This window comes from Herpailurus yagouaroundi, unplaced genomic scaffold, assembly GCF_014898765.1.
Source record: "Herpailurus yagouaroundi ecotype Mexico unplaced genomic scaffold, PumYag 163, whole genome shotgun sequence".
Lineage (NCBI taxonomy): Eukaryota > Metazoa > Chordata > Mammalia > Carnivora > Felidae > Herpailurus > Herpailurus yagouaroundi.
The window spans coordinates 28588097-28614975 of NW_024412404.1; the positions used below are offsets into that span (position 1 = coordinate 28588097).

General features: G+C 45.8%; 1 protein-coding gene across 10 annotated transcripts in view; it reads left to right on the top strand.

Moving 5' to 3' along the window:
- The window catches only part of MARCHF8 (membrane associated ring-CH-type finger 8), a 123879-nt gene extending 104224 nt beyond the window's left edge, over positions 1-19655 (top strand). For 9 of the 10 annotated variants that reach the window (XM_040485757.1, XM_040485756.1, XM_040485758.1 and 6 more), the window contains 5 exons: positions 10373-10455; positions 10703-11542; positions 12963-13143; positions 15115-15262; positions 15688-19655. In XM_040485757.1, coding sequence (XP_040341691.1) covers positions 10373-10455; positions 10703-11542; positions 12963-13143; positions 15115-15262; positions 15688-15992 — 1557 coding nt within the window. In that variant the 3' untranslated portion in view covers positions 15993-19655. The remainder of the gene's footprint in view (positions 1-10372; positions 10456-10702; positions 11543-12962; positions 13144-15114; positions 15263-15687) is intronic. The other variant, XM_040485762.1, reaches the window with a different exon arrangement.
- Positions 19656-26879: the final 7224 nt, after the last annotated feature.

Genomic DNA, 26879 nt, shown 5'->3' on the forward strand with positions numbered 1-26879 from the left:
CTTGTTTGCCCGTAAAACTTCAGAGCCCTGGAGTTGCTTAGTACATGTTTGTTGAGCAAATGTTTGCATAGCGTTGTGCTGGACATTATGTCTAGCCCATCGTTCTCTCCATCGTCACAGCCGTGTCCTGGGCCAAGCCTCCTGGATTACTGCAGTAGCTTTCTAAGAATCTGCCTGAATTCCTGCAGCCTCCCAAATCAGCCACCACCCAGCAACTAGGTAAATAGAACCCTGATGCTTCTCTTGTTAAGCCTTCAGTGGCTTCTTACTGCATTTAGAATAGGATTCAAACCCTCTACTTTGGGGCGCCTGGGTGGCGCAGTCGGTTAAGCCTCCGACTTCAGCCAGGTCACGATCTCGCGGTCCGTGAGTTCGAGCCCCGCGTCAGGCTCTGGCCTGATGGCTCAGAGCCTGGAGCCTGTTTCCGATTCTGTGTCTCCCTCTCTCTCTGCCCCTCGCCCGTTCATGCTCTGTCTCTCTCTGTCCCAAAAATAAATAAACGTTGAAAAAAAAAAATTCAAACCCTCTACTTTGATGTGCCACATCTAAGGTGATCTGGTCCTGGCCACTTGCAAACTCATTCATTTAAAGCACTTATCATAGTTTATAATGATATTGTAGCCATGTGTAGCAAATCATTATTTTTTTTTTTAAAGAAGTAGTAGAATTGCCCCCTAGTAAAAGACCTGTTCTGTTGACCGAGTGCCTAGAGAAGCTGAGGTAGGGTGAGACCCCGAAGGCATGCTTGTGGAAAGAGGGGCACTTGAATGCAGCTCTCCATGCAGCCTCACCCTGACCTTTGTCCTGCTGAGGGGTCCTAGGGTGTGGGCCAGCAGGGTTCCCCAGGCATGAGCCATCTACACCCCCCCCTCACCCTGTGCATTACCTGTGCTGTTTGCGTAATCATTTTCTTTAAACGGGCTTACTGTATTTAATTACGTTGTGTATCACTGTACGGTATCTGAAATCACGTTTTTGATTTGCTAGTTTTCTGATGTGAAATTAAAAGGTAGCTATGAAAAATATGTTCTTCAGTATGTCAACTAAACTCTTATTCTGTCACCCACCACTTCTCCTGATTCTGCCCTTTGTGAATTAGCGCTGTGACAGACAAGGGGATTTGGGAGGCCATGTGGTGAGGGAGAAGGGAGGGTGGAGGGGGGTGTCTGTGCTGCAGGAATGTGATGTGCAGCACCTGGCTGTCAGATGGCCCTCACTCCCAGGGTAATTTGGAGCTCGGGCTGGTGAAGGGAATGCGGCGAGGTACAGAATACAGCCTCGGAGTGAGTGGTGATTGCTTGTGGCACATCAGGGTGAAGTGATACGCTTCCCTGTTCAGGGGAATTGTACCACAATTGCCCCCTGCCTAAAGGCTGTCTCCTCACCCGGCATAGGGTATCCTTGGCATGAAGTGTCCTCATCTGTAACATAGACAAGGGGGCCCAGTGCAGCATATGTGAGGATTACATGAGTTCACACTTGTCCCACACTTAACTCTATGCCTGATGTTGTGCTCTGAGTGCTGAACCAAACAGAGAAGAGAGGAATAAGCAGACCTCCTTCATCTCCACCTGGCAGATGAAGCGAATTATTATGAAGGTAAAAGACAAGGGGCTGAGGTAGGGAATAACAAAGAACCAAAGTTTAGAAGGGCTGCTTGGGAGAGGTGTAGCTCAGGAGGAGGCACATAAGGCAGAACATAAACAGTGAAAAGGAGCCAGCCAGGATAGGATTAAACTGTTGAAAACTGGTTGTCCTCTCCTTGGGAAATCCGGGACATGAGGCATATATACTGGGAGTGATGACTGTTATAGTTGCCCAATTGCAGGGTGCCTGTAAACTGTGGGGCCATGTTGGCTGGGGCCAACACTGAGGACCACTGTACGTTGCCCTAAAATGTTTTAGAAGAAGGTTGGAATTCCCTGTGGGATGCTTGAACTCAGTACCACTAGAATTTTTTTTTTTTAATGTTGATTTTAGAGAGAAAGAGAAAGAGACAGAGTACAGGCATGCGCAGGGGAGCATCAGAGAGAGAGGGAGAGAGAGAATCCTAGGTCGCCTTCTTACTGTTGGTACGGAGCCTGATGTGAAGCTGCATCCCACCATCTGTGAGATCATGACCTGAGCTGAAATCAAGAGGCAGATGCCTACCCAACTGAGCTACACCCAGGCGCCCCTGGAGTTTTTTTTTAGATACCAGGAATTTGCTTAGGTCAGGCTCATCCTAAGGGCTGGACTTTCTAGAGCCTCTGCTCAGGCCTCTCATAACACCCAGATATGGCATTAATTTACAATGAGAGAAGCATTCTCATTTGACCCTGGGAATAGGACTTGGTCCAGGTGACACAATTTCTTAAGCAAGTTCATGATTGGTAGCACTTACAGGAAGATGGCAGTGGTAAGCTAGATCTGTATCATGAAGCCTGGAGCATGGGTATTGTCCTCTCTGCAGCCAGGCAGCTAGTCTTACTAGGCTGACATTGCTGAAGGCTGGTACCTAGTAGAATATTTTAGAGCTCTGCATAATTTTATTCAGATACCATGAGCATTATGTGCCTCTGGTTGATCAAATGTTCCTGGGTAGAAGTCAGACTGGACATGTGTAACAAGCCCTTAAAATTATTGCTGTTCTGTTTTTTTGGCAAGCAAATCTCAGTGAATTTAAGCATTGACTCTCCTAGATCTCTCGAGTATTTTCTAGTTTTGACTGCCATCAGATAGGAATGAGTTATAGGAGGATGTCGTGTGTAGACGTAAATACAGCCCTAGGAGGGAGGCCACACACTGTGCTATGGTTGTCAAGACCAGTGTCTGCTTCTCTGTGCTTCTGAGTGCAAAGTTGATTGGAGACAGACTTCGGTTGCTCAGACTTACAGGTTAAGTACAAGGCAAAATATGCCTTTCCTAATTTACTCTGAAGAAAACATTTATCCCAAAGACAAGATACTTACTTTCCTGTGGCAGGAGCAGGGGGATGACTTGGAGGAGTTGAGTGGCATCATCAACACAGTGTAGCCTCACTTGGGATCCTGATGGAGCGTCATGGGCAGTGTTTTGCTATTGGCTCCCCTTTGGCAGAGACCATATTTGCATTTATTGTTTTCTTCTGACTGGTTACAGTTTAGTTTTGGGCTACAGCTTGGTCTCCAGTGGTTTCTTTTCAAAATTTGGTTCCGAGTCTTCTTGTGGGGGGAAAAGGCAGGGTTAAAACCAGTGTCGAATAACACCAGCAGGTTATTTATTTGCCTTTTCACTCTTACTCTCTCATGAATGCACAGTGGAGCTTCCAGCACAAGAGATGGCATCTTCTCTCAGACACTAGTGGAATATGTGCTGGTGGCCTTGTGGCTTAAGGTCTTCAAGTATAGTAAAGATTGATTGATGTCACCCACATAAACACAAGCTCTTTGGGGACCTCAGTAATTTTTTAGAGCATAAAGGGGTCCTAAGACCAACAAGTTTGAGAACCTGTTTTACACCTACGAATAGGCAGTCACTCCAGAGTGTACTTGTTTTATTCATTCAGCTGTACGCGAACACCTACTGTGTGCCAGGCACTACACTAGGCTAAACAGCAGCAGCTTCTGAGTTAGCATATTATTACAGAAACATCTTTTTATGAACCTTGATAACTGCTATGACAGAATTGAACCAGGGTAACAAGTACAGTAAAAACCACTTTTTGAGGAGCCACCTGTGGAGGGGCCAGTCACGCAGCGTGAGGTGTTGGAGCGGCCCCAGGAGGGGCAAGGGGGGAGGGTGGAGTGCTGGGTGACCCAGTACCATGATCTTGGATCTTTATATGGTTATACTTGTACGTTCTGGGAATGTGAAACCATCTTTGCTCAGAAATCATTGCCATCTGCGTAGTTTATTGAAAGCAAGCTATATTTGTAAGGTTCCCAACAGTAGCTGGAAGCCTACTTTAGGAGATGAGCCATGAGAAGGTTCCTTCAGCTGTTGCTTTGCCTCTGACAGTACTGTGATATATGCCCCTCATTGTGCTGGGGACGTAGTAGTATTCACGTAGTTCTAACTCTCTCTAAAAGGGCACCGAAGAAAAGAATTCAGTGTTAGTGTTACTTGCTAGGCAGTGCTGAGAGTCGTTTATAATGGAACTCATTTTAGAATTCAGTAGTTTTTAGTGCACACTCTCCTCCATGAATCCTATATTGTATATATTCTATATTTACTTTCTTAGTGGTCAGTTTTAATTAATTGCCATTGTGAAAGCTTGTTCTTGGCACAGCCCTTCATCAAGAATCAACATGTATTTATCAGAGCAGCCACAGAACTGGCCTCTCCTTCAATGGTAGCTCATTTTTGCAGTTGAATACAACTGGGTATTTATTTATAGAAATCAGAGTCTGTTATAAGGAAGCATTTGTTTTCACAGAGCAACTTCTGTGCTGAGCAGAAAGTTTACTGAAATGCAGTTGCAGCCTGTACTGCAGAGTACAAACACCAAGTGAGACTCTATTTGGCTTTATTATGTGAAGTCAGGCCTGCTGAGGTGGCAGTAAGGGACAGATTATTATCTCGTGGTTTGAGAGGGAGTGAGGATGGGCAGTAGCCTTTAGTAACGTACCGAGCAATAAGTGAACGTAAGCTGGTCTGGTAAGCACGATTTCTAAAATGCCCCATCCTAATGTCCAGAACCCGTGAATCATGAGACGTCATTCCCACGATGTTATATTGTATGAGTGGAATCATGTGAGCTCTTAAAAGCAGAGTACTTTCTCTGGCTGGTGGCAGAAGAGGACACGAGAGATTAGAAGTAAGAGTGGACTTGAACATGGGAGGGATCGATGGGGCCTGCAGGTGGCCCCCAACTTGGGACAGCCTCCAGGGAACTGGATCTTGCCAACAATGAATGAATGTGAAGTGTATTCTTCCCCAGGGCCTCCAGAAAGGTGGGAGGCCCTGAGCAGAGGCCCGTCACACTGTGTGCCAGATTATAAATTCGTGTGGTTTTAAGCCACTAAATTTGTGGCAGTTTGTTACACAGCAATAGAAACCTAACACAGCTGGCAAATGCTGTCCTTGTAAAGGAAAGCCCCTCTCTCTTGGGTGCTGTCAGAGCCCTCACCTCTGAAATCTCTGTGCTGATGGTATAAATTGCTCTCTTGATTAGCCATCTTCTTCTCTAACTTGTTTTGATATTTTGTATTTTCTTTGTGGAAATACAGTAATGACTTCAAATTATTTTGACCATGATCCTTGGTAAGAAATAGTTTTTACATTGAAACTCAGTTCACTCACAAACACAACTGAAAGACAAATTTCCTCCAAAAGACTTCATCCTTGTGATGTCAGATGCATTCTGACATCTTCTATTTTATTTCGTTTTTTAAAAATGTAGATTATGACTCACTAGACCAGTTTCTTTACTGGTTTTCCCAGAGTTGGAAATCGATACAGTTGGTTGTGCTTCTGTAGTTTTATTTTACTTCTTAAACTTTTAATCACATGTTATTTTTTAAAAATCAATTTGTAGTTAGGAAATACCTACTGATGGTAAAAGTGGTGTCATGGTTGGGAAGGGTCTCCATTGAAGTACTTGTTTCTCCTGCCCAGGGTCCCTGGTCTCCTTCCACATGTCAGAGCAAACCACTGTTAGGAGCCTTGAAGTGTGCACCCTTCCCCTGATAAATAGTCTGCACAGGCCCACACACAAAGCATGGCCCTCCCCTCTGCCCATTCCCTCCTTGTGCCCAGTATGGACTCCGCTCCAAGCCCAGGGGCACTGAGGTTATGGCAGGCGACTGTTCCCACAAACAATGCTGAGCAAACCTCTCTGTATATATGTGTGAGGATGGATTCCTGAAAGGAGAATTGCTGGGCCCAAGTGAACGTGCATTTGTAATTTAGAATCTAATTGCCACATTGCTATCTTGTGAAGTTTAGCCGTTTGCTTTCCCACCGGCGGTGTATAAGCATGGCTGTTCTCCCGCACTTTTGCCAACACAGGTATTCTGTGATTTAAAAAACAGACTTTTGTTGTTGATAGTACATTTTGTTATAGTTTTAATTTGTATTTCTCACTGTAAGAGAGGGTAAGGTAAGCATCTTTTTATGTTTTAAGAGCCGTCTGTACTTTCCCAATTTTTTCTGTTAAGTTTGAGGTCAATTGTAAATAGGGGCCTTACTTGTCTCTTACCCTCCTTTACCCAGTCTTTCTTCAAATTGCTCCTGGCTTAAAATCAAATGAACCTAGAAGCTTCTGGGTGGCTCGGTCAGTTAAGTGGCTGACTCTTGATCTTGGCTTAGGTCATGGTTTCATGATTTGTGGGATGGAGTCCTGAGTCGGGCTGTGTGCTGACAGCAGATTCTCTCTACCCCTCTCCCCCGCTCAGGATTCTCTCCCTGTCTCCCTCTCTCTCTCCGTCTCTCTGTCTCTCTCTCCCTCTCTCTGCCCCTCTCCCTTTGCCCTTCTTCCACTCTCTCAAAATATAAATAAATAAACTTAAAAAAAAAAAAAAAAAAGCAAATGAACCCAACCAGACCATTTCTTGTGGCCTTGTACCTGTTGATGTAAATCAGAGAGTGAATTTACTTTTGTTAGGAGCCTGAGACCTCAGATGTTTAAAAGAAGCTTTGCTGATAAAAGAAGGCCCAGTGGAAGTTTGCAGCAGAGAAGAAAGAGGAGGTGGCAGAGAAGGGGGTTGGGAAGCAACCTAGTGGAAGGAGCGAGGGAGGGAAGTGAAGCAGGAGAGCCGGGAAAGGTATGGCTGGTGTCTTTCAGAGGGAAAGTCCCTCTGATGTAAAATTGTTAAGTTCCTGCCATGGACTGAGAAGTGTACTCGCCGAGTCTGCCCTTTGAATGGCAGTAAGTTCTAGCAAAAAGAAACAGGGAGAATGAAGTGCCAGCTTCTACCGAGGCTACATGGGAAGTTTTCTTTTGGTTGTTTCTGACAGCCTTGATGAAATCATTTAAAACAGTGAGTTATATGATAGGGAAGGGCAGCCGCTGAGTGACTTGAGTAGTGCAAAACAAATTGTCTAAAATTGTCATTCCTAAGAAATAAAATCAACTGGGAATGGAATCTCTATGTAATCCAGAGGTTCATTTTGTGTAGTTGATTATGACATCTTAAGAAGAGGGGTTTTTATGAAATTTTTTTTGTGGTGAGATTGCTTTACATTTTTTTTCTTTTCTTTCTCCAAAATCTGTTTATTGGGATAGTTTCCCATTCATGTTGATTCAGGGTGCTTTCAGTGCTGCTTCCGTCTGAAGGAGTGTCCTTCTGTGAGCCTTGCTGATCCTCTGTGGGCTGGCACAGGACGGTGGAGCAACCCACACACAACACCACTTTGCACGTGTCTGAACACATGGTGATTTTGTAGCACCCTGGGCACCTCACGTCCAGGAAGTAGGAGCTGGGGCTCTGCACCAGGCACTTCTTGTGCTTCCTCTTGTCTTCTGAGGGCAGATGCAGGAGGCCCTTCGCCGAGGGGCCTGTTCTCCGGGGCAGGTCATCACTGCAGGAAGCTGTTTTACACTCCTTTCCATGACCACAAAGTCTCTTGTTTGAGGACCGACAGAGAGCTCCAGGAGCACGTGGCTTTCATTTTGTTGACACGTAATTTTCTCATTATGAACATTTACACATACTTTCATCAACAGCAGTCCTGTGTGGTCTGATCTTGTGGAGGAGAAAGGGTGTTCTCCTTTTCCCTTAAGGTGAGTGCTGTTGCCCCATAACCTCCCCCATGCCACCAGCCTGCTGCCTCGGGAAGAGTGAAAGAGCTGTCCAGGGGACTGCCAGCCCCTTGACTTACCTTGACTCCCCCGGTTGGACCCTGGCACTGTATTTGAACTGTATTTGTAGGCTTCCTTTTGTCCTTGCTGTTGACAATCAGTCCAGCCTTTGAAATCCTCGTTGGTAGGTTGATAGATGTTTTATTCAGCTGGATACCAGCTACGAGTTAAGCTCTGTAAAGTTGTTGATGCTATGCTTTGGTGATTGTTTTACACTAGGACTGGTCCTGAGCTTCAACAGGTGCTCCTCTTCAGCTGATAACAGCCGGAACCTCTTATGGAAGCTCTCATGGCCCCATGAATCTTGCTAGTTTTCTCATTCAGCTGGCATAAGGCATTTGTTGGTTTGTATTCATATAAAACAGCAGTAAGTAGATAGTTAAAATTTCCTTGAAAATCATGATCTAATAAGAGAAAAATTTTCTCTGTACTTGGGAGGCTTGTTGAGGCTTGGACATTTATCAGCTTGCTGAAAAGTGTCTCATGATATTTTTTGTGGCATTGGAGAGAATGAAATGAGGACAGGGGCCCAGACAGAGGATGCTGAGCCTGTTCCTGTTTCCCAGATAAGCAGACAAGGGTCTTGGGACCTTGTCACCATCTCACAGGTGTGACGCTCTGCTCTAAGTACAGACGTGACTGTGTGCATTCCCAGGAGTCCACCTGAGACACGAAATTCGTGGGGAAGTGATCCCAGGTCCTGTTGTGTGTGCGGACTGTCTGGCTGCCTACTTGGTGCAGGCCTTGTTCTCCTCTGAGGCTCTTCGCCCCTGCCTCCAAGCACTTCCCCGTTGCGGGTGTGTAATGATGCAATCACCACCCAGACTTCCCTTTTGGACATGGGTCACTTGAATTCAGAGCAGGAATGAGAGGCCATTTTCCCTTGATTTCAGCTTCCTGTCTGAGACCCATCTCTTCCCAGGACGCTGAATATTTTCCACGTTTAGTTAGAACATGTGGATACTTTGGTGACTCAGAAGATGTGCTAGTTGAGTAACACTGCATGATTTTAGCATATACATGCTGTATGATATCATGTAACTTCCTGGACCAGGTTTCAGGCTGAGCTGGATTTGAAGTGGCATTTAATTCTCTTGCTCGGGAGCAGGAATAGTGGTCCATTGAAGCCCTCAATCAGAGTGCCAGTCCTGGTTCTCTTCGGGTGGGTGCATTTGCTGGAGAAGGCGGATGGGGAGAGCTTCTGGACAGTGGTGCTGCCTGTCTTGGTGGCTGGCCCGTGGCAGGGGTTCTGTAACTTGAGTGCCAGGATGAGAGCACACCTGTGGAGATCGCACTTAGCAAGAGTGGAGGCTAAGCCTCAGCCGGGGAATTGTGGGCCAAAGTGGGGCTCTTCAAAACAAGGAGCAGTACTGAAGGCTACGTGGGGGGCCTGGGGAAGGTAGGGAGGTGATGTGGGCTTGCTCTTGGTAATGGACTCATAGTACTGTTTTCATGTGGCTGTTTGGGTTGTGTTGTGTGGGGCACATGCTCACTCAGGCTGACTGTCTGAGGAGGGAGGAACACATTTATGTGAATATGTATGGTGCTCTGAGGGCTGTAGGAACGCAGGAATTGGCAGTCTAGAGAAGGCAAGGACCACACAGAGGTTGTAGGAGGCTGGGGGACCCTTTAGCAGTGGCTCTGCTTCCTCAGCTCAGGTACACCCTTATATTCTTGTTCCTCTCCTTCCACTTCTCTTCTTATGGTGCTTTCTCACCTTCCTAGAGCTCTTGTCTCATTTTGGGTTATTCACAGCCCCTCAGTACTCCTGGTCTATGCCATGACTTTGTGGTATACGTTCTTTCAAATTTAAGTTTTCTTATTTTTCTTAATTCCCAATCCCATGACTAGGACTCTTGGGAGCCTTCTCTGCTCAGCCCCCTTCTGGGTCCTGGGTTGAGCTATGGATTGGTGGCTCTGTGGTTAGCTAGTCTCTTTTTTGTGTAAAGAGCTCTGATAGGGTAGCAAGGTTTCATGGACCCAGTGTGAGGTGAGTAGTAGAGAGCACTCACAGCCTGCTACCCTTGATTAGGCTCATCCCCAGAACCAGGTTAAATAAAGAGTGCCAGGTGGGAAAGGTGAGCACTGGCATTGTCGGCACCTCACATTTCTTTTGCATTTGCATATACCATCTAGTACTTGGTTCCTCCCTCCCTCCCTCCCTCCTTCCCTTCCGTCTCCCTTCCCCCTCTCCCCCCACCTCATGCCCAGCCTGGGGCTTGAACTCACAACCCTGAGATCAAGAGTCACATGCTCTACCTGCTGAGCCAGCCAGGAGCCCCTCTGTCTAGTACTTGGTTTCTTGATTTATGTATGAACTAATTAAATTTAGATGCTCAGGAAATAAAGGACCACTGAATCTGCAGGAGATCGGTATTACTGCTCTGAAGTCTTAAATATTTCTTGGCTACACTTTGACCCACATAAAGGGAAAGAGTGCTGTTTGATTTGTTTGGTCCCAACTCATAGGGACCTAATGGATGTTATTCACCGAACAGTAGGAAGGGCAGATGTTCTTAGATTCTCCGTCCATTGCCGTTCAGAAGGGGATGGTGTTCACTGTCCCCTTTACTCTTTCCTCTGAAACTGACTGGAGGTGTGTCGTTGCAGGCTGGGGGTTCTTCGTTGGCGTCGGCTCCAGTGTCCGCCTTCTCTCGCACTTCTGTCACGCCATCCAATCAGGACATCTGCAGGTAACGCTCTGCTTCAGATGTTGCCGTGGTTCACGTGACATCCCAGAAATAAGCATTAGTGCCTGTAGGTTCTCGATTTTCCATTTGCTTGGTCAGAATGCCTTTGCTCTAAACAGCTGGCCCAATTTTATGTGCTGTTTGCTCACCAAGTTACCACATGAGTCTCATTTCTTCACTTTGATGTCTATTCTCTTTTAAGATTGTTTTTTACTTTCTGTGCTTTTATTCCACTGTTCTCTGCATGCAGTTCCAGTGCAGTGTGTTCTGAGTGTTGTCACCAAAGTCCCGTGCAGTCTGCCGTTGTCTTGAAAGCTCCTCAATGCCAGAGTTCTCTGACACAAGGGCTCACTGTGACAGTTATCTGTAAAGACACATTGTCAAAGAGAAATTCCTGTGGTTCAGAATGGACCCAGGCCTTGAAGCCTGCTGACAATACCAAAGCCAGAAGAATACTAAAGTTCTCAAAATCCCTAAACGATGTGGGTGAGAAAACCCAGAACACTTCGGAAAGTTTTGACTATGTGGAAAGAACTCGCTCCGAAGGGAAATTGATACTCCCTCAAGATCCAGGTCTCAGGATTAACAGGTTCCATCAGAAGGAGAAAAAAGCGCAGCATCACAAACCTCTTGGCAGTTCCAAACATTCTTGCGTTTCATCCCTTTCTGCCAACCGTTCAGTTGCCTCAGAGGTGGAAGCTGGCAAGGGGGGCATCCACGTCCCTCTTTTGGAAGAGAGAGCGGATGCTGAAGCTGTGTCCAGGAGCCGGCGACTGCTCCGGTACCTGTTCTCGCTCTCGCACGGCTCGAGCGCCAGCAGCCTGCACAGGTTCCATGAGCTGGAGGGCTGTGCCGCGCCCCTGCACACCGCCAAGTCCTCCAGCGGGCTGGCAGGGAGCATGGGCTTCTGCTCCGATGAAATGGGAGACGACGATGTCTTTGAGGACAGCGCATCTGCAAAATGGAAGAACAAGGTCCTGCGGGCACCCCTCTGCTCAGTGGAGAAGGACAGTGACCTGGATTGTCCTTCTCCCCCCTCTGAAAAATGCCCCCCCATATCTCCTGTATCCACATCAGGGGATGCCTGCAGGTTGGTTTGCCAAGAACCATCATTCTGGCCATCTCTGCTCCCCATACCTCTGTGGCCTCATCTTGCTTTAATATGTGAAGTTTCAGGAAAATGAAGTAATGGGTGGTTATAGACGATTGTGGGTTAATAATTTTCTCCAGAAGAATGGAGTATTGGTATCATTTGAAAAACCATTTTTATGACATGGGTCCCAAGGTAGTTTCACAGATGATAAAAGAGGGAGAAGCTACACATATTAAAGGCCAAGCTGACTCTTCTCAACCAAAACTAAGTAGACTTTGCTTAAGGAGATTGGAAGAAAGAAAATAGTATCTCCAGTTTTCCAGCTTGATGATGTAGACGTTAAGCCTTGGCGGCCCCTCCCAGCCTCATTTTTGCCCTTTGTTCCACTTGCAACACAGTGTGCATGGGAAGAGGCCGTTCTTCAGTACCATCTGCCTTCCTTCTTTTTAACTTGGATGCAGCCACCTCTGCCCTCATCCTTTCTCCACTTCCGCCCTTTGTCTTCCTGTGTGCAAGCATCCTTGTCTGGCCTCCGGAACCTTTCAGAATTTGCTTTTTGTCACCAGGCTCATACTTTCCCCATTCTAGCCTTTCCCTAGGCGCCCCTTCTCCAGGCCAGCTGGTACATTTCTAACAGTTGTCTCCGAAACCTCTCTCACAGAAACAAAGTGCTGAGAGTCTGGCCAGGGCCAGGACCTGGCTGCCCCCAGGTCAGGTGTCCCTACCTGCTCTCCAGCTGTTGGAAGAGACCCTTCTATTTCTCACAAGTCTAAGTTCTTTGAGGTTAGCAGCTATATCCTCTTGTATGCACCCTTAGAAGCCATGAATGGTTTAAAATTCTCATTTCCTCAAAAAAGAAATAAAATTGCAGCCCCTTATCATGGGGTTTTGGGTCCAAGAGAGGTTCTGCGTTTTCTCTGTTTACTCTCTGAGGGAGGACGGAGACGTGTAGTTGTGTGTGAAGGTGAAATTAGTGATTACAGATAAAAAGCAGATTTATCATCTTTTTAAGTCACCAGTAATTTTGGAAGGTAGAGTGCTGGTTTTGTTTCACACAGAAATTTTTTCCCCTAATTATTTTAACATGTTCTGAAAGATGCTTCCATGTTGCCTTAAATTCGTCTTTCAGTGACATTTTTAAATCTTCCCCAAAATGACTGCTTTGTCATTTCTTATATCATTTTTTCCTCTCTGATGCCAAATGCCATCCAGACTTTCCATGTTGGTACGGTAAGCTAGAAGCTCTTAGCTTGTAGTAATCGTTCTCATCCGTGTCTGTGCGTTTTTGTGCTTGTAGTCGTTTCTGTGATGTTTGTCGCTGAAAGTTTTCTTTGGGGGGGGATCGACCTTCCCCCGAAGCGTCCTCTTCCCCTGTCCTGTGGCCCTCCTGGTAATGACTGGCCTTCCTTTGCTGCAGGATCTGCCACTGTGAAGGGGATGACGAGAGCCCTCTGATCACCCCCTGCCGCTGCACAGGGAGCCTCCACTTTGTGCACCAGACCTGCCTGCAACAGTGGATCAAGAGCTCCGACACGCGCTGCTGTGAGCTCTGCAAGTACGAGTTCATCATGGAGGTCAAGCTGAAGCCTTTGAGAAAAGTACGTGTGAGGACACGTTCAGAAGTGCTCTCGCCTTGCTGAGACGAGGGCCTTGGGAAGAGTTAGCACCTTGGACTGGATGAAGCCGTAGCTTGCTTGTGTTCATTTCTGTAAGAAGTGGGGGCTGTGCATACACTCGTGCTACAGAGGTCATCGTTTCCGTTTCTGATTTCCCACTCCCTCCTCTCAGGAAGAAGCTCTTTCTGACCATTCAGTCCTAATGTGTTTTTCCGTCAAACTAAGACTGGTTGCATATCTGTGTCAGTCATTTGGCCCTTGGCCACAGACTGTTTTGTGACATCTTAGCAGTTAACTTTGTACATATTAACTGCTCACGTCTTGCCTCTGAGTAGGACTGTACATCAGACATCAACTAGTATCTCTCCCTGACACAGAGTACAGAATGAAATAGTAAATTTGTATATATTGTGATAAATATTTGCTAGTTGGCAGGGTGAGGGTGGATGGGAAAGGAAAGGAACCCCAGGCCTTACATAAAATGCACCTCTCTTCAGGCCCCAGGTCACTGCCCCCTCTGAGCGAGCCTGATCTGGCAGCTGCCGCCTGTGTAATGGTTTTCAGTGTGTCTTTCTGTGTGCCAGCATACAAGGTTTTGTTTGGAAGAATGAAAGACTTGTTCTTATCTCGGAATCTCAATATGTCAGTTCAAGGAAAATCACATGATCAAATCGAAACACCTGACAGTGCGAAGGGAACGAAGATTAAGTCGCGGCGGAGCATGTCCAACAGTTCAAGGAGGAAGCATTGGTTGTGGGCTGGAGCGCTGGGGGAGGGGAGCGGTGGTAGCTTCACAGAATGTTTGGGTGTTGAAGCTGTTCTTGAAGGAGCAGTAGGATTTGGAGTACAGCGAAAGGAGTTTAGAGAGGTCACATTGTCTGTGAAGAAAAGCATACACCGAAAAGGTGAGGGTGAGCATTTCAGGACCATGTGAAAGGCTTGGACTGAGTGTGTCTTGGGAAATAGCCGGAAATCAGGGAGCAGAGAGCATTTTAGGAGGGAAGCCAAATGAAGATACCATATAAAACCACAGCAGAAAGCCATCTGGATGTTGGAGAAGACAGCTGCAAACTACTTAAAAAATGTTTTGCCCCATAAAAATAATAGAATTTGTTGGATACCTACTCTGTGCTGGCCTCTCAGGTGAGATGTGTAGCCTTTGACCAATATAGACAATCTAGGAGGCTGTACTTTCAGCTTATCCTATATAGAACCATCTGGAAAGTGGCTGTGATTAGGGCTGGCCAAGGATATGCAGAGTGTTTATGCTTTGTTCTTTTTCTCTACCCTTATATGTTTTCTTCTGATTTGGAAAGTAGTAAATGAAAAAGAAAATCTGGCTATTTGGAGCAAATTAATGGGCTCCTAGAGGAGATGGGACTGGCAGAGCCTGCTTATACCAGGAACTCTTAGCATCGATTTCAAGCTGTTGCTGCCAAAGTAGCAAAGGACCAAAGAGTGAGCGCCTTCCGCCATCACTGTCACGATGTAGTGTGACCATCTGCTAGTGTGTTGTGGCGTCATCAACCCTCTTCCCCTCGCTCATGCAAGTCAGCAAGGCAGGGAGGTCTCATGTGTGCCACCTGGGTCTGGGGCCAACATGCCGTTTTCATCAGGCTGAAACCTAGAGTCCTTTAGCTAGCCATTAGTTGTTTGCCTGCAAGAATAAGCAGACAAAAGGATTGATTGGTGGTTGTGGTTCATAGCTCATCTTGATCCCAGCTTCTTTTCATTGCATACAAAGTTGGCTGTCGACAGAATACCAGTGCCTGGTACCTAGTTGAAGCCAAGTGGTTTAAAGAGAATGACTTGTAGTATTTGGGGAAATTCATCTAGATTGGGGAAAGGGGAGCGGGGGAAAGCCAGTCTTACCCATCTACAATGCTGTCACCTTCATTGTAGCCCTTTACATTTGGGGGCCTACACCTCATGCTCTGCGTGTTGTCTTTCCAGTGGGAGAAGCTGCAGATGACGGCCAGTGAGCGCAGGAAGATCATGTGCTCAGTGACATTTCATGTCATCGCCATCACCTGTGTGGTCTGGTCCTTGTATGTGCTCATCGACCGCACCACTGAGGAGATCAAACATGGACAGGCAACAGGTATGTGCTCAGAGTGACAGGTGAGCTCGGTATGGAGATGGGGTAACACGCTGGGGTCATAGGATTGGAGTGTTACTCCAGATTGGTATTTAAGTCAGACTTCAGATGTCTGGGTTTCTGGAGTGAGAGCATTAATTATGAGGTACCAAGCATCCTTTTTGGATGATTCTCTTGCTGTGGTGAGTAGTTTTAAAAAAAACCCAGTCAGAAGAGATCAAATCAGGGAAGGAGAGAATCTCTGCAGACTGTTTCCTAGAAGAGCACGAGGATGAGAGAGAGTGGACACCAAGGACACCCTGCCTTTGGTGAAACTAGATGGATGAGTGAAGAATCCATTGGTTACTGGAAGGTCAGCAGTTGTGTTTAGTTACTTCAGATCTTAAATTAGGTGTGCTGATAGACTAACTGGGTTTCTCCCCTTCCAGGAATCCTAGAATGGCCCTTTTGGACTAAATTGGTGGTTGTGGCCATCGGGTTTACCGGCGGACTTCTTTTTATGTACGTTCAGTGCAAAGTATACATACAATTATGGAAGAGACTCAAGGCTTATAACAGAGTAATCTATGTTCAAAACTGTCCAGAGACCAGCAAAACGAATATTTTTGAAAAATCTGCACTAACAGAGCCCAACTTTGAAAATAAAGATGGACCTGGAACCTGTCATTCCGACACAAACTCTTCTTGTTGGACAGAACCTGAAGACACTGGAACCGAAATCATTCATGTCTGATTTTGTGGAGGGTGTAGTTTTCCTGGACATCGATGAACAGCTGAAGGAAATTGTTTACTGCCAACTCTGTACCTTTTTTTATGTCCTTTAATAGCATAGACCAGGCAGGTGACTGTTTTTTTAATGGCTTCTCTTTTTCTAAACCCTCCTTAGTGAATCTCCCAGAAAGCCCTCACATTGGCTGTGCGTGGCGGGGTCCCACTTCTGCCAGCACTTCCACGGGAAGGGAGGCCCCCGTGACACTGTGAGGGGTTGCTGGCTGGGTTCTGGCCCACGAAGCCTTGAGCAGTGAGAGAATAAAATGCCGGACCCTGAGAAGGGCAGGAGCCGGGTGGCACCCTGGCCTCAGCGCCCTGCCTCTCCCGGTCAGCAGCAGTCCCCCCACTGGAGCAGAGTGTGTGGGAATGTCTAGTCATGCCAGAGGATTTCCCTCCTCACCAAGAAGAGCCTGGGGAGATGATGCTGCCACTGACGTTTCTCCTGAGCAGACCGGGCAGTGGTGCTCTGTGCATGGTGGCGAGTGATTCACTGAGCAAACAGCACTTTACAAAAAGAGAATCTTTATTTTGTAGTATGTGTGTCCAGTGGGATTGACATTTAAAAGAACGTCTCATTTAGAAGCCTTCCCTTCATGACCCTGATTACCTATCTCTTTTACGTTATGATAGATCTAAAACCCTTTTTGCCTTATATATTCTAAGAAACCTGACATCTGCTCTGTGTCCATAAAAGGAACTTGTGGCTATAAAACTGGATAAACAGGCCTGAGGCTTTTTCATAATGTTTCATGAGAATTAGTGAACACCAGATGGCAATTTGAGCATAGTTCCTGTGGTTTCAGGCCTATTATATGGCAAGTCTTCATGTCACAGGCCTGCCCCAAATATTTTTTTTTTTGTCAACACTGAAAAAGAAGGTTTTGTGAGATCTAAACAAAAGGAAGGAAGTGAGTAATTAGAACAAAACTGAATGTTTAAAAATGATTCCTTTATGGACAACCTCTCCGGTTCATGCTGGCTTCACACTGACGGAGTGAGCACGCACTGCCCTGGTCTGGGGCACGCACACTGCAGGCACTCCTGGGCGCCGGCCACCTTGGACAGCTTCTCCTGGGGTGGCTCTGTGGATCACTGCTCAGGGCAGAGAGACAGACGGGCTGGCTCTGGGACAAAGGCCAGGAGCGAGTAGCAAACTGCCATGGCCCCACTGGGTCACTGCCCCCAGCCACACCTCCACCCATTTATCGCCTTAACCGGACTGGACAGCGAGGACCCTTTAGGGGCCCCTGGCCCTGTAATCAGTTCGTTCTGTCATCAGGGATTATCTCCTGTACCATTTTCATAAGACAAAACCAAACTCTCCACCATCAAATGGCCTTTGTCCCTTTAAAAATTCTGCTTAAAGTTCTGTTTTTAAAAACCCGTTTCTCTGCACCAGGTAAATAAGAGTCATCTCCAGAAAAATAGGCCAAGAGGGTCTGCATTGTAACATCATCATGCCCAGAATACTTCCTCTCCAGGTGACTCTGCATCTGCAGAGCCTCCTATAAGGGGAAGGCTGCTTGGGTGGGGGAGGGGGTGTCCTGCTCTCAGCCCTCTGAACCTTAGGTGCCCCACCTGTCCTGTTTTGAGGATGAAGCAAACACAAGATGATTCCTTTGCCTTTCAGACTGGAAGTGCTGTGGTTAGTTTTGAAAGCCAGGACGAGGCCGAAGTGTGTCTAAGCTCTGGGAAGGGCGTGTGGTAGCAGGCTTTGCCCTGCCACCTCCTCCCACCCAAAGTCTGACTCATCAGGATCACGGATCCCTGTCTAAGGATCTGCTCTGCCGTGGCCTTCCTCTGGTTGGGCAGGCACTATCCAACCATGGCAACCCCTGAAAATAGGTCAGCCTGCTCTCGCTCTCTCGCGGTCTCTATCGCGCTCTCTCTCGCCCTCTTGTCTCCCAGGCCGCATCCGGTCCGCGCCTGTGTTCACTGTGCCCCAAGTGCAATTACCCACACCCCTTCTCAGCCTGGGGACTCCAGGCAGCTACACGCTGTCCACTCAGGGGAGCTGAGTCCTGGTCAGCCCTGCCTCTACCCCTTAGAAACTGCCCAGGCAAGGCCTCTTGTCCCTGCCGTCTTCTTACAGCGAATGAGTAGTCACGTGAAGACTGGGATAGAATTTTAAGTGAGAATCCTTCCCCTCTCCCCTGATGGAGGCCCTTATGCTGAAGCTGAAAGTCACTGAGACTTCCTGCGGATGGGAAAGTGTGCTTTAGGTAAGGATAGCTGCTGGGCCGCCCACCTGTCATGGCTGGCACCCCGTAGAGCAAAGGTGCCTTTATAACCACGACTGCTGTGTTGCTCCCATGCCTGACCAGGTTGTCACGTGAAACTCTTACTTCTTTTCAGGAAGGCCTAACACCATCTCATCACCTCCACCAAACTCCTAAAAGCCTTCTGCCTGGGGACAGTCCATCCCACGTCCTTCTTTCCTGTGCTGGGATGGCACACAGATGTCCCCTTGCCTTTCTCTTTTCTTGTAGGTTCTAGTTGGGCTCCTCTCACCCTTTTCTTAGTCCCGGCTGGCCGTATTCCCCGCCGACTGAACTGGGAAGCCAGAAGCCCTGGAAAGGTGCTGTGCTGCCATCTAGTGGGGGAAGCAGATCTGCCAGGTGTACCTTTAATCCACATCAGCTTGCCCTCTAGTTCTTTGGGGGTTATTTATTCCCTAGTCTCCCCGCCCCCTCCCATTCTGCACCTGGCTTTGTGGGAGGATGACACTTGGCTGAACCAGAAATGTGGGATGAGCCTGTGGGTCTGGGGGCCAGGCAAAGGGGAGAGGGAAGTGGCTCAGGGGTGTGGCCAGCTAGCTCCCTCTGATTTGGCCTTTGCTTCCCCAAAAGGTGCAGTATGGCTCGAGGGCTTCTGACTTTGGCCGCCAGCAATAATTTGTTTTCTTTTGTGCCCGAGTTGATTTTAAGAATTCCTGGAAACTATAAAAAGGTCTCATCCTGCTCCAGGCCTCTATGTCTCCTCCCTTTTCACCTCCTTCCACCGTTTTCAATCTTATGGGTCTAGTTTTCAACCTTGCTGGCGTGCCCTCCCTGGCTCCAGACATGCAGGCCCCAGGCAGTGGGCCAGCGCAAGCGCATCAGGTAGTGCCTGCACAGTTAGGGCTGCTTCCGCCTCCTGGTGGGTCAGCCACACGGCTGGCGGAGGCCTGCAAACAGCAGGGCCGAGATCCACGATGCTGTGCACTTGGCCTGATGCAAAGACACTTTTTGAATACTTTCCCTTTTAGATCTGATTTGAAACATGCAGCTTCCCTCTCCAGCCCAAGGAAAGACCGAAACATAAGGGAAGAAAAGGATTTATCTTTGTTTTGGAAGTAATTAAGTTGTGCAGCTATTTACCTATTTAGATGCAACATTTATAGAAAGCTGATCGTTAATAAAAACCAAATTTACACTGGCATGTGTGGTGTAGTTTCTAAAAGACACTTCACATTTGAAGACTTTCTTAACTTGGTAACTTTCTAGTTCTCTAAATGTCTGGTTTTGTATCCTTTTGTGTATGTTCACTGTTTCTCAGTATTACCACTTGAATAATTCTCTGGGGGGTTGTTTCTGTTATATACGGGGTGTCTTATTGCAGCAATAAAGCATCTCTTTAAAAAGGAGTTTTGCCATGAAAGTATTTTCCTGCAAAAAGCCTGGGAACACTGGCAGGCATTCCAGTGGTTCTGATCCCCTTTCCCCATTCCTCTGGCTTGCACGTTGGGAAAGAAAATCACACAACCTCTGGAGGTATCTGTTTTCCTCAGCCTGTCCCTGCAAGGGGGGGCGATTCCCCCAGACGCTGGTGGTTGGTGAGGACAGGGTGGTTTCAGGGGTGCAAGCATGGGAGTGAAGACCGAAGTAGCTCACACAGGTGTGCTGCTTTCAAACATCCAGGCTCTACTGGGACTCCATTCCCTATGAGAAGCCAGATTCAAGTTCAGGATCGGTATGCTAGTGGGACCATTGAAACAGATTATTGCCTTACTGGCCTTATCTGTTGAAACAGTTACTGAGCCACAGCCTAGCTGAGGAGGGGACCCAGGGAGGACCAGCAGGATCTCTGGCAATAGTTTGGCCTGGCTGCCTCTCCCGGCCTCCAGCAGAGCTTCCTGTGTTGTGGTGTTGCCTCCGGGTCTCGAGACTGCAAACTGCTCACAGGGCTGTAAGCGCTGAGGACAGCCCCTGCCTTTACCTGTGTGCATGAAGTGAAAACAGGCCAGGATTGCCCTGTATATACTGTACTCTAGGTGAGCCCAGAGGATTCGTCCACCCGTTAAGGGTACAGTAGTACCTACCAGGAGACTTTGGAGCTAAGCAGGAGGATATTTGGCCAAGTGTCCTTGCCAATCTTCTGAAGCTGTTGAGGCTTCTGGAGGAGGATACGACCACGTAACAGCTGAACAGGTACGTGCTTGTGGGAGAGGGGGGAGCCGGGAGGACCCCTGAGCTAAAGTGCTCAACTATTGGCTGGAGGGGTTGTAGCAGAGAGTCCTGACACTGAGGCTTTTCTTTCCAGGAAGCAAATTTATTCATGCCACCACCTCTCAGTTGGGTTCGTACCCAAAGGACTGAGCCCCGAGTGCCACATGGCATAGTTTTTCATATATTTTTTACTTCTTTGTCTCCCATATGAGGTAACACACAAACATGTAGTCTGATTAAGTGGTCTCATGTTACAGGGTCGGGAGCAATGTTGTCAAGTACATGAATAGCAAGGTTGCCTTTTGGATTTTGTTTGTTTGTTTGTTTGCCCTTAGGGAGGGGACCCTACCACCGGGTGAAGAGGGTGGAGCTGAAAGAAGAATCTGCTTTTGTGAGAATGTGAGGTGGGGGACACTGAGGGGAGCCTCTCTTCTTTGGGGGATCCACTGAATTTGATGAGTTTGGTTGCAGAGATGCCTTGTTGTGCACAGGCTTGATGATGCTGTCCCCAGGCCTTTCTGCCCTTTAACACCAGCCACAAAGTGGGGGTGTGAGGGGCTGCAGGCACACTTCCAGGGAGCATTTGCATCCTTGGTCAGGGCAAACCCCTTGCAGGCCAGCCTCTTGTTACATAAATAAACTCACAGAGGTACAGCTTTGCCCGTTAATTTACATATTGACATACTTTTCCTCGTTACTCGGGATGTCAGGCTGGTCAGAGGAGGATCCATGACTCATGGTGCTAAAACAGAACTTCCCAGATGACCAGGGGTGACTGGCCTCTCTTTGGGAAAGATGTCTGATTAAACATTCCGGGGCTGGGAGGGGCCAGGGGAGGCGTACAACCATCAAAGCTGTCGGCACAGTAAAAAACAAAAATGAAACCAGAACAGAAAATCAAACACAGCCCTTGTCTCAGGGAAAGGCCTTGAGCAGGAATAGCACTGGGAGGCAGGGGGTTCTGGGCCACAGTCATGCAGTCAAGGCATCACATACTTTTTACGTATCTGAAATACATAGGAAACGCACGTTGCTTACTGTAATCATCACCTCACATCTTGCTTTTTTCACCTAACAACTGGATTTAGGCAGAGATTTTAAGGTTGCTAACTTGACTTTTGAGCTTAGAAACAAAGCTGAAATCCACATCCATGACATTTATCTTTGTACACTTGTGGGGGGGGCAGTTCTGAACATAAGTTCCTAGTAGAAAAAGGGGTAAAAGTTGCAAAACTGACCTCCACAAAATTATTCACTTACCTTCCCACTGTGAGAATCTTAGTCTTCCTTCCTTACATTGTATCACGTGGGTGTTAGTTTTTTAATTGTTACTAAAATGATTGCCAGTCCCTTTTCTCTCATTGATGTTTTACTTTGCATTTCTTAGATAAATGAGGTTGAGCATCTTTTGTTTACTGTGCATGTCTGCTTATGTGAATTTCCATGCCTTGGCCATTTCTCTTGGATTTTTTGGTATATTTTACGTTGAATCATAGGTGCTTGGTGCCTTCAAAAATTTTTTTTTAAGTTTATTTATTTTGAGAGAAAGAATGAGCAAGGGGAGGGGCAGAGAGAGAGGGAGACAGAGAATCCCAAGCAGGCTCTGCACTGTCAGCGCAGCGCCCAATGTGAGGCTTGAACCCATGAACTGTGAGATCATGATCTGAGCCAAAAGAAATCGAGTCAGACCTTTAATCAACTGAACCACCAGGCACCCTTGAATCATAGGTACTTTTTATTTTATTTTTCATTTTATTTTTAATGTTTATTTTTGAGAGAGAGAGCGCGAGCGTGAGTGGGGTGAGGGGCAGAGAGAGGGAGACACAGAGTCTGAAGCAGACTCCAGGTTCTGAGCTGTCAGCAGAGAGCCCGACGTGGGGCTTGAATTCACGAACTGTGAAATCATGACCTGAGCCAAAGTCAGATGCTTAACCAACTGAGCCACCCAGGCGCCCCCATAGGTGCTTTTTATGATGAAAGAACATTAACTTCAGTTTAAATAACTGGCAAAGAAGTGCAGTTTGTGAATTTTTAAAACATTTTATTATGAAATTTAAAAAATGTTTATCTTGAGAGAGAGAGAGAGAGATTGAGCCAGAGAGGGGCAGAGGGAGAGGGAGAAAGAGAATCCTAAGCAGGCTCTGCTCAGCACAGAGCCCCATGTGGGGCTCGATCCCACGAACTGTGAGATCGTGTGACGTGAGTTGAAGTCAAGAGGTGGCCACTTAACCGACTGAGCCACCCAGGTGCCTCTGAAATTTTTTTAATATAAAATTTTAAATAATTGCATAGTATTCATATACCTTAGTATTGCATAGAATTCATATACTTTAGATTCTACAGTTCACATTTGGCTATATATGCTTTACCACATATTTCCATCTATTAATCATGCTGTTCTTCCATCAGCTTACTTTTTTAATGCATTTCAGAGTAAACTGCAGCCAGAAGTATACTTCACTTACTTCAGTTTGCCTTTTGTTAACTAGAATTCAACATTTGTTCATGGTTCTTTTTGTTCGTAGGAAAAATTTACATACAGTGAAATGTATAAATCTTACGTGTACCATCTGATGAGTTTTGGCATGCATGCCAAGTGTATGCACCTGTATAACCCAAAACCAGATGTTCTGTATCAAAATGTGAAACATTATCTCAATCCTGAAAATTCTGATGCCCCTTTCCTATTCACCCCCGTTCCCATACCCTCCAAAGCAAACATTGTGCTGATATTTGGGGTTTAGCTTGTCCTGGAACTTAATTTTAATTTTAATGGAGTTGCGTAGTTAATACTTTTGTGTAAGGGTTCTTTATGTCAGCACAATGTTTTTGAGTTTCATCTATGCTCCTGTATCAGCACATTCCTGTTTTATGCTGCATAATGTTCCATTGTATAAATATAGTTGGAGACTTGTGCTGTTTCCAGTTTTGGGCTATTATGAGTAGAATAGTAAGATTATTTTTGTGGACATATGTTTTCATTTCTCTTGAGTAAATACCTAGGCATGAAATGCTAGTTCAGAGAGGATAGAAATATGTTAGTTTTAGAAGGAACTAACGTTTTTTTGAAGCAGGTGTACCATTTTACATCCCCACCAACAAGGTGTGAGGGTTCCAATTACTTCACATCCTTGGTCCAACATTTGGTGTTGTCAGTCACTAACCTAAAATACAAGAATTTTGCTGTTCTCATAGATGTGTAGTTGCATTGTGGTTTTAATTTGCATTTGTGGTTTTAATTTGCATTTTCCCAATGACTAATGATGTTGAACATCTTTTTATGTGCCTCTTTTCATGTGTTTATTTGCCATTCCTGTCTATCTCTTTGTGTAAGGGGAGGCAGACTATAGTCCACTGGCCAAATCCAGCCCATGACCTATTTTTGTAAGGCTTCTTGAGCTAGGAATGTGTTTTACAATTTTAAAAGGTGGTTTAAAAAAACTGAAAAAAAAAAAAGGTTGTTTTAAAAAAATGCAGCAGATTGGGGGCACCTGGGTGGCTCAGTCAGTTAAGCCTCTGACTTCTGCTCAGGTCATGATCTCACCGTTCGTGAGTTTGAGCCCTGTGTCAGGCTCTGTGCTGATGGCTCAGAGCCTGGAGCCTGCTTCGGATTCTGTGTATCCCTCTCTCTCTATCCCTCCCTGACTAGTGCTGTGTCTCTCTCTGTCTCTCAAAAATAAATAAATGTAAAAAAAAAAAAAGCAACAGATTGTATGTGGTCTACCAAACCTAAAATATTTTACAGGAAAACATGTGCTTGACACTGCTATGGATTTAAAGTGTGTATCTTTTATATTGCATGTTGTTGGATATTGACTTTTAAAATTATTATGCTAATCTCTGCCTCTTAGTTGGAGTTTTTAGTCTATAAACATTTGATGTAATTACTAAGTTGTGTCTACCATTTTATTATTTGATTTTTTTGTCCTTTCTGTTTTTTAATTTTTTTTTAATGTCTATTTATTTTTGAGAGAGGCAGAGACAGAATGCAAGTGGGTTAGGGGCAGAGAGAGAGGGAGACACAGAATCCGAAGCAGGCTCCAGGCCCTGAGCTGTCAGCACAGAGCCCAACACGGGACTCGAACTCACGAGCTGTGAGATCATGACCTGAGCCAAAGTTTGAGGCTCAACCGACTGAGCCACCCAGGCGCCCAGTCCGTTCTGTTTTTGTTTCTCTGTTCCTCTTTTTCTGCTTTCTTTTAAATTATTTATATATTTTCACAAGTCCATTTTAAGTCCTCTCTTGGTTTTTCACTGTACTCTTTACATTATTTTTAGTGGTTGCTCTAGGGATTATAATCTACTACTTAAAATTTCACAAACTACTTAGAATTAATATTTGACCATTTGATATAAGATGTAGAAACATGTGGCTGAAAAAGTCCATTAATATCCATTGCCTTTTATGCTCTCTTCATATTGTGCTTACATGCATTATAAATGCCACATGACAATGCTATAACACTTGCTTTAAATAATCATATATGTTGAAGGAAGGGGGGAAAGTCTCTTAAATTTACCAAATATTTGCCATATCTGACACTCTCCCATCCTTCCTGAAGATCTGAGTTTCCATGAGAGCATTTCTTGTAGTGTAGATCTGCTGGCAGTAGATTCTCTTTATTTGACTTGAAAATTTCTTTATTTCATTTTTATACTTGAGGAACATATCTGAGAATTCTGTGTTGGTGATTGTTTTCTTTCAGTGCTTTACGTTTTTTTTGTTTTTTTTTTAGGTTTATTTATTTTGAGAGAAAGAGCATGAGCGGGGTAGGGGCAGAGGGGGGGGGGGGGGGGAGAGAGAGAATCCCAAGCATGCTCTGCATTGTCCACACAGAGCCCAAGGCAGGGCTTGAATTTATGAACCATGAGATCATGACCTGAGTCAAAACCAAGAGTTGGTTGCTTAAGAGACTGAGTCACCAGGCGCCCCCTTTTAGCGCTAAAAAATGTTGTCTCAGGGGCACCTGGGTGTCTCAGTCGGTTAAGCGTCCGACTCTTGATCTCAGTTCAGGTCTTGATCTCACGGTTGTCAGTTTGAACCCTGCCTTGGGCTCTGCACTGGGCATGGAGCCTACTTAAAAAAAAAAAAAAAATGTTGTTTTGTTGTCTTTTGGCCCCCACAGTTTCTACAAATTTTTAAAATTTTTTTTAATGTTTATTCATTTTTTTGAGAGAGACAGAGCGTGAGTGGGGGAGGGGCAGAGAAAGAGGGAGACACAGAATCTGAAGCAGGATCCAGGCTCTGAGCTGTCAGCACAGAGCCTGATGCAGGGCTCAAACCCATGAACCATGAGATCATGACCTAAGCTGAAGTCAGACGCTTAGCTCACTGAGCCACCCAGGTACCCCTGGCCCCCCAGTTTCTGATGAAAAGTCATTTGTAATTCAAATCATTGTTTCATTGTATGTCACCTGTTACTGCTTTCAAGGTATCTCTTTAATCTCTCCTTTTGAGGAGTTTGACTCCTCAGGTATGGGTTTCTTTGTATGTATTCTGCTTAGTTTTGAGCTTCTTGGAGCCATAAATTGTTCTCTCACCAAACTTGGGAAATTTTTGGCTTTTATTTCTTCAAATACTTGTTCTGCTCCATAGTCTTTCACCTTCCCTCTCCTTCTGGGACTCCAATTACATGTATGTTAAACCTTTTTTTTTATTTTAACACATTTATTTTTGCGACACAGAGAGACAGAGCATAAGGAGGGTAGGGGCAGAGAGAGAGGAGACACAGAATCTGAAGCAGGCTCCAGGATCTGAGCTGTCAGCACAGAGCCCAACGCGGAGCTTGAACTCACAAACCGTGAGATCATGACCTGAGCTGAAGTAGGACGCTTAACCAACAGAGCCATCAGGTACCCCTGTTAAACCTTTTGATATCGTCCCATAGATCTCTGCAGATCCGTTCATGTAAACACATTCTCTTTTCGCTTCAGATTGGATCATTTCTATTGATCTGTCTTCAAGTCACTCTTTGCTCTGTTCTGCTATATTAGTTATTTTTTCCAGATATTTTTCAGTTCTATCTAGAATTTCCATCTGATTCTTTTTCCTCCTCTTCCCAGTCTTCTCCTCTTTCCCTCCTCCTCCTCCATTCTCTTTTACAATGTGTACTTCTTTGCTGAGATTTCCTATCCTGTCATGAATTGGTAACATATTTCCTGTAACCCGCAGAGCATAGGTATAAAAGCTTCGTTGAAATTATTCTCTATTAAGTTCAACATCTGTGTCATTATATGTCAGTTTCTGTCAGTTGTCTTTTCCCTGAGAGTAGATCACATTTTCCTAATTCTTTGTTGAATAATTTTGGATTGTGCTCTGGCTAATGCGAATGTTCTTTTTTTAGAGATTCTGAGTTCCCTTATATTCCTCTGAAAAGGATTTTTTTTAAGCAAGCAGTTAACTTGGTTGAGCTTAAATGGAA